Here is a 15015-nt window from a genome sequence, read left to right on the forward strand (position 1 = left end):
ATACTAATTTTTGGTATTCAATGTTTGTGTCAATTTTTAATTTAGTTTATAATGTTTTAAACGTTCTATTTTTATCTCAAAATATTTTAAACGGGTTCAATGTTATTTTACCGTCAAATTTGACATGAATAGTTAACGAAGCGAGTGACCTATGTTAATAACATTATTAGTTAAATTATATCTTTTTTTATGTATTAAAAAAACATAACAAAAACTTTATTATAATATTTTTTTTTAATTTTTTTATTTCACTTTTTTAAGAGGAATAAAACTTAAAAAAAAAAATCAAATAAAGAATAAGAAATAAGTGCATCAACACATGAGGAAGGGGGAGGAAAATTAGAAATAAAAATGAAATGGAGCAAGAACCCCACCAATAAGAGAAGGAGGAGGAGGCAGAAACAATACGCGAAAAAAAGCAGAAACATGAAAAAGAAAAAGAAGGGATTTTTCACTGAAATAAAATAAAAAATTTTATTATTTTCTAAAATCCCATTTTTCAATTTTAATTTTTAAATATGAATTTTTTTTATTTAGGACGAGTTCGCCGCACCCCCGATGAACTCTATATTTTTTTATAGAGTTTGTTTAACCCACGGCAAACTCTATAAAGAATTGAAGTGGAGTTCGCCAGGGTTAGGCGAACGGAGTGCGACAAACCTAATTTGAAAAAAAAATCGTATTTGGGAAATTAAAGTTGAAAAATAGGGTTTTGAAAAATAATAATTTTTTATTTTATTTTAGAAAAAATTCTGAAAAAGAAGTGTTTAGAATTTTGTTGAGTTTGGATTAACTTGGTTGAATTTAGTTGTAAAAAAAATTTAAATATGTAACAGGACTATTTTTTGAGGAGTGCTAAGGGACCAGCACTTTTGCTAAATTCTGGCCAGCACTTAACCATCAAAAGGAAATTGAATGATTCTACACCATTAGATGCAATCTCACACCATTAAAAATATCATTGATGGCTAATTAATAGCTAATTGATAGCTAAAAACCACAAAATCTGCTAGCCCCTAAACTTTTTCCTATTTTTTTATTCTTTATTAGATATTTTTTATTCAATACCATAATTTCATTTACTACCATTAATTACTCACTACTCGAACTATTTTAAACTTTAAATCCTAAATTTTAAATTTTAAAACTTAAATAATAAATTTTAAATCTTAATTCTTAAATTTTATTTTATTTCTTTTTAAATATTTATTTTGTTTAAAGTTTATATAATTTATTATTTTTAATTTGAAATGTTTTTATATTATGTTTTAATTAGTTGACTAAAGGCCTAAAGCGATTTTGGCTCCTAAACCTTTTTCTTCAGCAAAGGTCATGGTAAGACACAATACGGCGCGTTTTGGAGTTCCTAACCTTTGGCAGTTGCTACTTGCTTAGAAAACTACAATAAGCGAGAAGAGTAGCGCGCCACCATCACAAAACCACAGCAGCCGCCGCCGCTACTTACCAGTCATTCATTCCACAATAAACAGATTAACAGCTGCCTCCCCCTCTCTCCCTCTGCTCTGTTCAATGGGTGAGCATCACTACAACCAAGGAAAAGGAAAGAACAAGAAACAGCAGCAACATAACAAAGGGCATGGACACACGCAACATTCCATGAAAGACACTAAGACCTTCAACCGCCATGGCTCTACCGCTCCTCAACCATCCCGTATCAGGTATTTCTTATCCCTTATCCCTATTCGGTTCCTTCTCAACTGAAACTGAACGTTACACTATTCGCAGGAAACAGGTTGATCCTGAAATATCCAAATACTTGTTAGAAATCGCTAACCTTTTCGAAAGTAATGCGGTTGAGTTGGAGGAACGCACTCTCATATGTGGGAACGCTCTCGAAGAGACTAAGGGATTCGAATTTGAGGTCGCAACTGATTACATTCTAAGCCACACTTTGGAAACCATCATTCAGGGATCTGATGTTGAACACCTCTGTGCTTTCCTTCAAAGCTGTGCCGATAACTTCCCTGCTATTGCCATGGATAGGTCCGGTTCTCATGTAGCTGAGGCAATCCTCAAGTCTTTATCAACTCGTGTTCAAGACAATGATGCTCGCCCTCAGCTCGAGGAGGCTTTAACCACAGTATGCAAGGTGCAACGCAACTAATTCTACTAGTTACAACCAGTTCTTAATACTACATTGTCTCTTAGATAATACTTTTCTGTGATTCCTTGTTCTTGCTTTAATGTATTCAATTGATTAGGTAGACGGATTAGCCGGCGAAAGAGATTAGTTGATGTTGCACATGCATATTTTAAAACATGATGTCAAATTGTTATACCTAGCTTTGCTGCAGATGTGAATTCTTCTTATACGTGTACTACTCACTTGGCAGGTCATGGCAGCTAGTTCTGTTGAGGTGATGCGTAATTGCTATGGTTCTCATGTGCTTCGCACTCTACTTTGCCTTTGCAAGGGAGTACCACTAGATAAGTCTGAATATTACTTTTCAAAAGCGGCAACTGTACTGGCAGGGCGGTTGAATTTGAATGTTTCGAAGAAACACGATGCAACAAAATTTCAATCTGGATTTCCAAATTTGCTCAAGTTATTTGTGTCGGAGATGTTAAAGAATGCTGGGAAAAGCATCAAGACTCTACAAGTTGACCCATTCAGCAGTTTTGTTTTTCAGGCATGTTTTCCAAATATATTATTTTGTTGTTGTTGTTGATTTAATGAATACAGCATCAGACTTGGTTTGGCCTTTTCTAATATCATGTTAAAGGGGAACCTTAAATGTGGTTGATGATATGATGAAGCTTCTGTGAGATATTATAGCCTGCTTTTGAGTAAAATTTCTTTGGATTTGTTTGCTTTATAACTGTCTCTGTCACACATTAAAGAGATTCTAGAATTTCACCTTAACTTGGTAACCTCTTGGGTCAAAACATTTTCTATGCTGCCTTTATGTGCTCCTTGTTCATTTTACACTTTCATACCTATCATCTTAAATGATTTTCTTTATTTAATGGCAGACGACTCTACGGGTTCTGGCAGGCAACGATGAAGAGTTGTTACATGTAATTCCCATCCTTCTTGGCTGCAAAGATAAGAGAAATCCAGAGGGCAGTTTTTTAGAAGATACAGTAGTTGCAGAGCTCATAAAGTTGTCAAAAGAAGCTGAATTTAGCCATCTAATGGAGGTGAGAAAAATATAGATGAGGGGAAACTGTCTATAATTAGCTATATTAGTGCTTGAGCTTGTGAATAATGCAGAGATGATGTTTTAAAATCCTACACATAATTTGTTAAATCTTATTGTAAGAGATTTTTGGAAGTTTGAATTTTCCAAAATCTCTACAACAGACTTGAATTTTTGCCATGGCTTCTTGAGCTTGTGAATAACGCAGAGATGAGTTTTAAAATCCTACACATAATTTGTTAAATCTTATTGTAAGAGATTTTTGGAAGTTTGAATTTTACAAAATCTCTACAACAGACTTGAATTTTTGCCATGGCTTCTTGAGCTTGTGAATAACGCAGAGATGAGTTTTAAAATCCTACACATAATTTGTTAAATCTTATTGCAAGAGATTATTGGAAGTTTGAATTTTCCAAAATCTCTACAACAGACTTGAATTTTTGCCATGGCTTTTTGGTGTTAAAGAACCAATGCATATTTTCTCATTTAACCTTTCCATGAGTATAGTCTTAAAAGGGTTTCAAAAGTTACACCTTAAAATATGTCTTAGTGGAAAGTTGTTTTAGTGGAAAGTGGTCTGAATCTTGGATGTTTTATGGGGTCCATTTCTAATAATTTTATACTTTTGCCTTTAATTTTATGGAGGCATCAACGAAATCCTTTCTCTATAACATTTGGAGGTAAGCAAGTCTTCTAAATCTTTTGCAGGTTGTTTTGGAAGTATCTCCTGAGGCCTTGTTCAATGAATTGTTTACGAAAGTATTCAGGAATTCATTGTTTGAGTTATCATCTCATCAACACGGGAACTTTGTTGTACAAGCATTGATTTCCCATACAAGCAATCAAGATCTGGTATTACGCCTATATTTATCTCTGAATGATTGAATCTCATTAATCTTATTAATACCGGATGTTTTGCACTACTTGTAGAGGGGGTGATCTATTCTAAGTGTAAAATTGGTTGCTTAATAGTTAATATTGCACACACTGTACTTGTCTCTACTCCCTAGCATATATTCTTTAAACAATAAAGCTAGGCAGCCAAGCTTTTTTTGAACCAAGTCCACCTATTGTACACGCTTCTTCAACTTGTTGTCGTCATTGTCTTCTTCTTCTTCAACAATGTCGTCATCGTGGCTGCCTCCTCCTCCTCCTCCACTTCCTCCTCCTTCTTCTTCAAGGTCTTCTTCAATGTCTATTTCTTCTTCTCTTGTTTGATTTCTTCTCCTCCTTCTTTTTCCTCCTCCTCGTCCTCCTTCATTATCATCATCATTATCGTCTTCATCGTCTTCTTCTCCTATGTATGTTTAGAAAACTAGAGCACAAATTTTGATTTACATGTCCAAAACATTGATACCCAACCAACAAAATATGCATAGCACAGAAATTTTGGTGTACAATACAGAAATTTTTGAAGGACCACATGTCTAAAACATTGATACCCAACCAATAAAATATGCACAAAACATAAATTTTGGAGCACAACACAAATTATTGAAAGACCACATGTCCAGAACATTGTCTCATCCAACCAACAAAATACATTCACAGCAAAAATTTATGTTCTATGTGCAAATATTTCTGTTATATCGATAAATTTGTGCTATGTGAAAAAGTTTTTGTGCTATATCAATAAGTTTCTGGGCTCACCAACAAAAATTTCTGTGCTGGAAAGCACGGAGAAGGAGGATTGATGATGCATGCATGTCTTTCTTTTTTTCTCCTGGGCTTGTGCCAACTTGCTTAGACTTGGTTACAAAAACTCTTGTAGATGTAGCATCACCGTTTTTGAAAATGCCTATTTGTGTTATAGTTCTATCTTTCCAAATTCATTTGTCATGTTTGTTTGAATCCCTTTAATTGTTTTTCTAGATGAGGCTGATCTGGGATGAACTTGGATCAAATCTGGAGGATCTTTTCAAAATGGGAAGGTCAGGAGTTGTTGCAGCACTTATTGCGGCCAGTGAGAGGCTTCATTTTAATGAACACAAGGTTTGCAATTTTGTTGCTAGTATCCAAGATGAGTCAATTGACCTATATATTTGTCTTTGAAATTGTAGACTAAGTTCTTTGCTTCTAAATCTTCAGTCAAAGCTCAAAAGTAAATGATGTAACACTATTAACTTGTTGCATGCTGAAGACATCTTACTTTCATAAATCTGGTGATCATATTTGTATAAACTTCATAACCTTTTTGTCACTTTGTGGCAGTGCTGTCAATTCCTTGCCAAAACAGTGTGCTCAGCGGATGAGTCTCCAAAATGTATTGTTCCACGGCTACTATTTCTTGATAGCTATTTCTCTTGTGAAGACAAGTCCAATTGGAGCTGGCAAAGTGGAGATAAAATGCATGTCATGGGTTCTCTGATTCTGCAGGCAATATTCCGGTTTAAAAGTGTAAGTAAACTTGAATTTTAATCGTATCTGTGGCACAATTGATAAAAGGGTAAGGGTTCTCCCACTGCATGGTGTTTGTTACAAACATATGTAGATGCTTCTGAAGTGTAACCATAGGAACCATTGGATTCCTAATTGTTAGGAGATCTTGCATTCTTTTAGAATTGTTTACTCTGGGAATGGGCATTGTTATGTAGAGCATGCCTTGCACTGTTGGCTGAAAAGTAATTGAAAGGAAAAGATGATCTATTATAGGAAAAGGATAAAGAGGAATTGCATCCGGATTCCTTCCAATTCTTTTTTTGGGTTTAGGGTTAAGAAAAGTGTTACTCATCGCTTCCTGATCTGATATTAATGTTAATGATCCTGAAGTCAAAAGGAATGCCAAACTAGACTTATTCGATGCTTGCAGACCTGCCATTTGTTGTTTGTAAATAAAAACCTTCATTCTTCACCATTAATTATGAAAATCATGATCATCTCCAAGTCCTCTTGTAGCATTGTAGGATTTTGGAAGATTAATATTCGGGGGCTTGGGGACAGGTTCTCCCAGTTTTTAGAGATGGGTTATTCTTTATGTGGTTTCTTTTACCTGAGATAATAATGGACATTCAGATACTGGTAGGGTAGTGAGCTTTTGGTGTCATTATGATGTGATTTTATGCTTAATCTGGAGTCAATGGAAACATATATACCATGACGTGCTAGTTTTGGGTATATATAAGAAGTCATTTTTTAATAAATTTTTATTTTTATGTAAAGTTGTATTAATTTGTTGCCCATGTTGTCCTACTCTGTTTTCGCAGGAATATATTAAACCTTATATCATCAGTATAACATCCATGGAAACACCTCATGTTCTTGAGGCAGTGAGAGATGCAAAGGGATCACACGTTATTGAGGCCTTTCTAAGCTCAAGTGCTTCTGAAAAAGAGAAATGCAGATTAGTTAAAAAGTGTGTCTTCATATCTCTTGAATTTATATCTATTTGGATGTTCTAATTTATGCTAAAGGAGTAAATTCAGTAAACTCTGTTTTTAGGGTTTATTTATTTATTAAAGACGCCACAACCTCTCTACACTACAAGTTGAAATATCATAAAATTTATGTAATAGAATGCAAAATCACTGCTTTATTGAGTAACTTTGTTTTCTTTTTACTTATTTGTAGACTAGAAAGCCATTTTGGAAAGGTAGCAGCTCACTCATCGGGTGCTTTCGTGATTGAAAAGTGCTTCACTGCCTGTAATCTGTCACTAAGAGAGTCTATAGTTTCTGAGTTATTGGCTGTGCGGAGTGAGCTCTCGAAGACGAAGCAGGGCTCTCACCTATTAAGGAAACTAGATGTTGACTGGTATGCTGTTGGCTTTTTATTGTGGAATGGCTCAATTTATTACTTTCCATTTTTTCCCCCTCCCCTCAATCCCTTGGCTCTGCCCTCTACTAAAGAGTCCACGAACCAAGAATTTATCTCCCCCCCTCTTGCCACACACAAAAAAAAGAGAAAAAGAAAGGCAAGCATTTTATTGGAGGGTTTAGCATTCTTACATCAAAAACTATGCATTAATCTGGCATCCAAAGGAATGCTGTAGTTCTGAATAGTTGTTTGCTTGTAAAATTGAGTTTATAACATTTTTCTTTAATGATTCATGCCTTTGCTTTGTTTCTCCAGGTTTGCTTCCCATCCTGATCGTTGGAGGTCAAAACAAGCCTCCAAAGAATTTGCTTATAAAGATTTTTCCTCTACATTTGGCTCCAGTGATACAAAGCCAAGGAGAAAAGATCGGTTTCTTGCCGGAAGTTCAAACAATAAATCAAATCCAAAAACAGTGACAGAATTGAGGAAAGAGATTAACCAATCCCTAGGTACTGCTGCACCATTTCTGAGCAAGCAGAAGTTCAAGAGAAAATCAGAGCAGAAAGGTAAGAACATTGCCAAAGTTGGTGATGACAATAATAACTTTAGAAGGGGAAAGAAAATGTCCAACAAGAAAAAGGTTGGGAATAAGAATGATACTGCAGCTACGGCAACAGCTAGAAAGTCTAACAAGAAACGGCAAAGAGATGGTGATGTACGTGAAGCTTCTCTCAAGAAAATGAAGGATAACATTGATTAGAGTGGAGGATGACTTTTTTATTTTTGTTGGAAAATATTCATGCGTGGTCAGAAGGTGGGATTTGATGTATGATAGATTTGGATGACTTTCTCTTTGCTTACGATTTTGTATCATTTATAATATCAGCTAGACTTTGTAACTGAAAAGAGCAATCGCGTTGTGTGTCAAAAGGTAATTATTGCAAAAATATAAAATTCTTTTCCCCAAATCTTCTCTTTCCCATGTCCTCCTTGACTCCAGTATATCATTGGTGTTCTTCTGTATGTATGTAATGCTTTGCTACAAACTTCAAGAGATAAATCCATGTTTAAGAATACTAATATCATATATTGTGTATCAGAACTCAACAAGCTTGGTTAGCAAAACTGTGAAATACAATATAAACTGTTGTACATATAATCACTGGCACTTGGCAGTTGGAAGGCAAAACACCATTGTACACTAACAGTTCTGTTTGCTTAGAAAGGGAAACAAGAAGAAAATGAAAGACATGAGAAGAAAAACGGGTGTGTTTGGCACTGCTGCAGTGTTTGTTCTGTCTCTCAACCATCTGAGGGAGGGTTGAACCTGCGATGGAAATACGGTGTTTCTGTCAATCATAGGCAGCTGCATATAATCGAATGGCGAGAAACTGTTAGTAGTAAGAGTTACTTGTTTTGTGTGGGATTTGATTTGCTTGGTGGAATTCTTCGTAAAGACGAATCCAGCTGCTTGGAACGACTCTTCCGGGGTGGCAAATCTCTTGGAGCTTGAGGAGAGGATGAAGTTTTGGTTAATGACAAAGAGCGCACTTGTCGGGATGGGGGAGCCTCAGCTTTGGCCCTAGAACAGGCTGATAATAACAGTGATAGCACAAGAGCAAGAGTAGCAAGTGGCAGGGACCAGCCCTTCATGGTAGTGAGGGGTATCTTGGTTGTTATGGTTGTTGTGCTTGTTGCATTTTGAGTATTGAAGCTAATGACGAGATATTATTATGGGTGGGATTTGGGAATTGCGATTCATTCATTATTTATTGGTATGTCTGAGGCTACAGGGAACATGTGGGATCATGTGCTCAACTTTTGACCGCTGTATCTTGTTTGTATTGTAGTATGTGTAGCCTTTGGATTTGGTGAAAATGGAGACAGATATCTCAGAAAGGTCATGTGATCGGCCACGTGATGTTATTGTAACTGTAAGTGTAGTAGATGATATGATACTGAATATTTATTAGTGGGTGACAGTGGCACCAGGAATCCGATGGACGCATTAGGCAGTAGGCAGTAGGCAGCAGCAAATGATTATCTTAGGTGAGAAGCAGGTAGGCTCAGAAAATTGAAGTGCATGCACCACTTCCTTCCTGCTCGCTTGGATTAGGATAGTTTCATGCGTTAGTCGCGGAAACAAAAGAAGAAAATATTGTTACGCTATATTCAGTGTATGCACATTCAGTAATCAGTAGCAGTACTATGTTTTGTTGCGTATTCCATGCCATGATTACAATTCTCTATCAAAGGCCAATCGTGCTCTTTACTCGCTGCATTTACAGTTTTACACTTAACATTCTTAAATTTAAAATAATCATGCAAGAGAGTTGGTGGGAGTCCTCCTCCTCCTCATGACCGTATATTTATTTATATGTTTACATCTCAATGTCCTAATGTTTTATGGGGATAGAGATCAGAATCAGATTCTTTATTTGTTTATTTGAAAACCGCTCTCATTGTCTGGATTGTCCTCAGATACCAGTGGTAAGGCTAAAATGGTCTTTGAAACAACGAAAGCAAGGTTGGTTTCCGTTTCGTGGGAAAGATACAATAATGCGTGCGTGTACTGTGTAGACTAGCGAAGGAATTCAATTGAACTCAACCGTTTTGGTACCTTGGTAGTGCCTTCCACCGAGTATCATTATCAACTTTTCCTCTTCGACTTCTTTCTTTACACTGGATGTGTATTGGGATTGGGAACCTGAAGAATTCATTTCTGTGGTAGATTAGAATTAGGTTTCTCCCCCCTCTCGGGTAATTTCGTTTTCTGACTATCTCATTCTGTTCAACGCTTTTGTTAAACCGGCCTTCATTGTTCTTTAGAGTAAATCTTTTTTTCTCGCAGGACATTATCCGATGGATAATTTATTAGGGACGCTATTTAGTTTATAGATGGAGTTTAAGTCAGTTGAGTTGTGCTTGTTTAGTTGGAGGGACTATAATTCTTTGCGGATGAAGTTCTGATTTTGGTTTTCTCCTATCACGTGCAGGCATACCATACAGCTTACTACACTCACTAAATTATGTGCGCGCTTATTGACTCTAGCTAGCTTAATCATGTAATGTAAACCCATGTTTTGAAATCTTAACTATGCTGTCTTCATCTTTGCATCTTAATCTTTATGATTGAATAAAATTCGCTTGCCTTTTCTTCTTTTTTTTTTGTTTTTTTTTTTTGGGGGGGGGGGGGGTTGGTCATTCCTCATCCCATTTTGTCTTCAATTTCATCTGTTCATAACATATGTTAATGTTAATACCCAAAGCTTGGCAGGTAATGGAAATTAATTTGGGGAATGAGAGAGAGAAAATAAGCGCATAGGAGGGCCTTCAGCTTGATTCTGTTTAGAAGTTGTTGGATGGCGGAGGAATCATGTATCAAGCGACTTCAAGTCGAATATAGAGCTCTTTGTAAAGTACATTATATTTCTTCTCTCTAAGATTGTGTTGTTATTTTTCTATGTTCACATTTTGGTTGCTTCCATAGTTCCATTCCATGTCGATTTACAGTCATATGGCTATCGTGCTTTTCCAAAGTTTATACTTTATACATCGCTGTTTTTATATATTTTAAATTTTTTAATTTATCTTGTAATATTTTTTTTTTGGTTCTCCATCTTCGATAGTCTACCACGGTGCTATATTTATTGCTATGAGTCTATGACTAGTGGATTGTCTTGGCCTGCATCAATCAATTCACATGGAATTTTTTGTTTGAAAAGAAATGATAAACAGAGGACAGCTTTCAAAAGAATGTCAATTGGATGGTGCTTAATTTAATTTTGAATTTGCAGGAGCCTGTTTCCCATGTTGTGGCTTGTCCCTCACCAAATGATATTCTTGAGTGGCGTAAGCTTATTTTATAATGTTAGCTCTTTGCAATCTTTTTTTTTTCCTTTTTGTCTGGCCACTGATTTTGGAAACCACTTAGTACTTGACATGAATCTAATTTTCTCTTGAAAACTCAGATTATGTGTTGGAGGGAATTGAAGGAATGCCTTTTGCAGGTTTGTTAATATAGCAATAGTTGAATATTGGTATCTCAAATATTTTAGTACTTTTTGTCTTCTGTCATTTGAAAGATTCCAATTTATGAACTCATTATCATTTGAATATAAACATGATAATGTCACCCGATCCCACTAGGGATACAAGACTTAGTTGTTGCCTAATTGCCATATTGGGGAATTCATGTATCAATGCTGTGGTATTTACAGTTTTTTTTTCCGTTGTCCTATTTTTAGGTGGATATTACCATGGAAAGATCAAATTTCCTCCAGAATACCCATTCAAACCACCTGGATTCAGGTGATGCTTCTTGCTGCTGTAGTATTATTTTATCAGTGTTCATTTCAGTTATGTGGTTTATTGTTATATTACCTAAGCATATGCTTTTGGTCATATATAGCATGATTACACCTAATGGACGGTTCATAACAGAAAAAAAAATATCTGCTTTTCTATAAGTGACTGTAAGTTCTTTTGGTTTTATCCATTAGCATAAAATCAACTAGTACTGAGTTACCCATTTTGTTTCAATTTTATTTTTGCGGGCTTTTGTTGCTTTTGCAGTTTGTCCTGAAAGTTGGAAGCCTATGTGGTCGGTATCAAGGTGAGACGGATTCAACATGAAATTCCTCTGTGCTTTGGTTTGGTTTTTTTATATTTATCTTTTACTTTTACAATTATTTATAAGTCTTCGTTAAGCAATTGGCACATGAGAGAATCAGTTTATGTAGATTATTACTTTGTAGCTCTGTACTGCTATTTCTAATTTATGGAATATGAATGCAGCATACTTACAGGCTTCCTTTGGTTCATGGTAAGTGTGTTTTATACTTTCCATATCGTAATGAAATTATAGTTTCCTCTTCATACCTTTTATCACAAAGCATTTATTCTGTCTTGCTTAATGCTCCTTTTCAACATTCTTGTTTGTTGACACTCCTTTTCTGCACAACGCAATTTACTAATCAATTCATTGTATTTGATAGTCTACCATGGTGTGGTGTTTTACTTTTCTGCTTTTGGCAATTGGCGGATTTCTTTTTTGCAGATGGACGACAGTCCAACCACCGGAAGTGTGAACACCATGACTGCCGAGCAGCATCTAGCAAAATCCTCCCTTGCTTTCAATTGAAAGAAGTAAGCCATTGCAGCAGCAATTCATGATGGAGGGGGCAAGGTCCTAAAAATTGATATTTCACTTTTAATTCATGTTGGTTATATGATTTTCTATGCAGTGAAACATTCAGAAAAATGTCCCAGAGTACGTGGAGGGCTATACGCCTATACCTATGGATTCTGGAAAAGGCTATGCCTATCCCTTCTTGGAGGGCTTGAAGAGAGTAGAGAGCTTGAATGACATAAGAAAAACCAAAAAGCAACCATTTCCAACTTGGATGATGTTATTGCTCTTATCCATCTTTGAGGTGGTATGGCATTGCCTCTGATTCAACTGTGATTGCATGGAACTATATTATTTACAGATTATGGGTCCGTTAAATGCTGTTCGACTGGTTCGAATTTTTTTCCTCGCACTGTCATCCCGGGGTTTGTATTGGAATTGATGAACTTAGTTTGGAGGCTGCATTATATGATCTCAGCTAATTTTACTCCTCTACTCTGTGTACGTTGCCATATCTGTCCATAAATATATATTCTATAAGTTGCATGCATGAATCTTATGATGTGTTCAGAAATTCCTGAAGTCTGTATTCTGGGTTACCGTTGGTTGTTAACAAACCCATCCACTTTTGTTTCTCCCCCAAGTAGTAAATACCACTACTAATGCTCTACTAGTAGCAGCAGGACATGTCAGATTTATCTGTATATTGTAACTCCCATGCTAGATGTCTTACTAATGATTTGTTTCTTTTCTTTATAATATTCAGTCAAAGCGGTTGTCCTTTGAATTAGTCGTAAATCAACATGTAGAAGTACAAAACAAAGTCATTGAGTTCGAAGACAGAGAAAACGACAATGCAAGTGTGATGTAAAACTAACTAAAAATGGCGGCAACGAGTTATAGAAAATGAAGAACAACCACTGTTCTTAAGGGTGGTAGTTAATGAAACTCCACCAATATATAGGTTAATAGGTTTGATTCAGTCCATATTGATGGTGGAATGCGTAGTTGTTTGTTAATAATAATTTAAAATTAAGCAAGACTATTATGCAGTCGATTTTTAAGATAAGAAAGGAAGTTCACATATCTAGTCTTTTTGTCGCCCAAAATAGTAGAATATAAAGAAGCCGCCCTTTTATAGCTTCCGTTTTTTCTTTTGATGCCACGAAGAATGAAACGTCTATTTTGTCATTAATTTGAATTTGTATTCGTATTCGTAGAAGCATGTCATCAATACAAATAACAGTCTGGCCTCTGCAACGAAGCTGTAAATGTTTCAGACAATTTTGATGGCTGAAAGGGGTTTCCTAAAGGGCAAAGGCTAAAGAAATTCAAGATAGAAAAGAAATACAATTGAGTTCATGAAAGCAGGTCATTTATGAGCCTACTACTCTAATGTTACCTATAGTTTTTACAATATAAAAACAATTTTTTCCGCCATGTACATAAAAATGAAAGAAAGAAAAAGAAAGAACGAACGAGCATCCCTGAAAATTCCTAGCTAGCTAGAGCTCTGCCCTGATCCCGTTGCATGTTCAAGGTCTATAGAACGTGGACTAGAAGGATTCATCCTCCTGTCCCTGCTTAACAGCCTCTTCAATGATTTCAGTCTCCCTGTAATGGGAGATTTCATCTCATCTTCTTCTGCAAACCTGCTTGCAGAAGATGAAGTGATCTCGCTTGGTATATCAATCACCAACGATCCACCGCCATGATGGTGAACTCTGTCACTGCTGCTAGCTGAAGAGGACGAGGACGAAGAAGTAGTAGTTTCTTCCAAAGAAGCACCATTAGAAGAACTCACTTGGGCCTGGTTCCCCCAAACGAAGACATTTGTGGGGAAAGCTGCATCAGAAGAAGATTCGGTGGCAGAGGTCACAGGGTTTCTGCAGAGGGGGCAAGTGGAATGGGATTGGAACCACATATCAATGCAATCCACGTGGAAGCCATGATTGCACTTTGGTAACAACCTCGCCTTTTCCCCCTCTTCAACCTCCGAAAGGCAAACCGCACATTCCATACCTTCCTTGAAATCTTGCGGCTGGAAAACCAACACCGGCAGGGATCTCAGCACAGAAGGCTCAAGGCCTCTTCGGACAGCGCCGGAGCTGGCCGGGTCTTGACCAGGAGCAAACACAAAGCGCCGCCGCCGCCTTCTGGGTTGAGGAATGTTGCTCTCTCCAATGCTCCACCAGAACCATTTGGCGTAGAGATGGAGGAACAGCACGAACACAACCACCATGAACAAGACTATTACGGCCACCACCATGATCTTGCCCGTTAACTCAACCGCCGGAGACTCACCCAACTTGTCACTTGGCACCGACGAGTCACTCATCGCGACAAAGTCACTGTGAAGTTGCTGAAAGAGAACACGGAAAGTAGAGGTTTAAATTTAGCAGCTAGTTGCAGAGTCGATGGGAATGAGGGAAGGTTAGTTTGTTTATAACTTTTAATTTATATATATATGCAGAGAGTGCAAAGAGAAGAGGAAGTTGGGTTTGGTTTTTGAATGAGAAGGTTTAGAAGGTTGAAAATGAAGTTTAAGGAAGAAGCGTACACGAGAGCGATCAACGCAAGTTGGAGGAAGAAGAAACAACCCTCCACAATGGACTTTGGACTTTGGACTTTTAAAACTAACGAATGACGGCATTCAAAGCTTAATTAATAAAAAAGTAAACATCCAACATAAACCTTGAAAGAATTTATACAAGACTTGGTATTTTGGTTTAAGTTAAAAACTTAAGAGCCAACTATCTTAATTATAGACCAATATTTTTAGTTAACAATTCAACATTTTTAATTGAATAGTTTAATAATATATTTTTAATTAATATTTTTAAATATTATTAACTAATTATTTATTAAAAACAGTAAATTATGTTCATCTTATAATTTTGTTGGTTTGTTATTTTAAAAGAAATTAATTTGTTTTATAATAATAATTTTAAATTAATTTATTTTATAATA

At 36.3% G+C, this 15015-nt stretch overlaps 2 protein-coding genes, 1 long non-coding RNA gene and 1 pseudogene across 4 annotated transcripts; 2 read left to right on the plus strand and 2 right to left on the minus strand.

Annotated features, from left to right (window-relative positions):
* Positions 1–1297: 1297 nt before the first annotated feature.
* PUM23 (pumilio 23) lies at positions 1298–7882 on the plus strand. Its single transcript, XM_016350367.3, has 10 exons — positions 1298–1679; positions 1747–2110; positions 2355–2651; positions 2995–3162; positions 3870–4013; positions 5034–5153; positions 5373–5558; positions 6365–6513; positions 6729–6911; positions 7230–7882. Exons 1-10 carry the CDS (start codon positions 1531–1533, stop codon positions 7672–7674), a joined length of 2205 nt encoding a protein of 734 aa, XP_016205853.1. The 5' UTR covers positions 1298–1530; the 3' UTR covers positions 7675–7882.
* A 208-nt stretch (positions 7883–8090) lies between these two features.
* On the minus strand, positions 8091–8463 carry LOC107648080 (uncharacterized). The gene is made up of 2 exons (XR_001621718.3): positions 8326–8463; positions 8091–8241 (listed from the first exon to the last, which is right to left on the minus strand). It is a non-coding gene; the product is annotated as an uncharacterized LOC107648080 (long non-coding RNA).
* A 482-nt stretch (positions 8464–8945) lies between these two features.
* Positions 8946–12835, plus strand: LOC107648081 (putative ubiquitin-conjugating enzyme E2 33; annotated as a pseudogene). The gene is made up of 12 exons (XR_015885862.1): positions 8946–9404; positions 9495–9674; positions 9911–9979; positions 10192–10333; positions 10712–10766; positions 10886–10924; positions 11162–11225; positions 11326–11389; positions 11490–11529; positions 11712–11739; positions 11974–12062; positions 12161–12835. The product of XR_015885862.1 is annotated as a putative ubiquitin-conjugating enzyme E2 33 (transcript).
* A 393-nt stretch (positions 12836–13228) lies between these two features.
* Positions 13229–14649, minus strand: ATL3 (RING/U-box superfamily protein). The gene has a single exon (XM_016350368.3). The coding sequence runs from the start codon at positions 14381–14383 to the stop codon at positions 13547–13549; it is 837 nt and encodes a 278-aa protein (XP_016205854.1). The 5' UTR covers positions 14384–14649; the 3' UTR covers positions 13229–13546.
* Positions 14650–15015: the final 366 nt, after the last annotated feature.

Source organism: Arachis ipaensis, chromosome B6, assembly GCF_059453495.1.
Source record: "Arachis ipaensis isolate K30076 ecotype BB chromosome B6, ASM5945349v1, whole genome shotgun sequence".
NCBI lineage: Eukaryota > Viridiplantae > Streptophyta > Magnoliopsida > Fabales > Fabaceae > Arachis > Arachis ipaensis.

Coding starts and splice junctions, on each gene's coding strand:
- PUM23 (XM_016350367.3), top strand. CDS start 1,531: ATGGGTGAGCATCACTACAACCAAGGAAAAGGAAAGAACAAGAAACAG. Junction 1,680..1,746: donor CCTCAACCATCCCGTATCAG/GTATTTCTTATC, acceptor CACTATTCGCAG/GAAACAGGTTGATCCTGAAA. Junction 2,652..2,994: donor TCAGCAGTTTTGTTTTTCAG/GCATGTTTTCCA, acceptor ATTTAATGGCAG/ACGACTCTACGGGTTCTGGC.
- ATL3 (XM_016350368.3), bottom strand. CDS start 14,383: ATGAGTGACTCGTCGGTGCCAAGTGACAAGTTGGGTGAGTCTCCGGCG.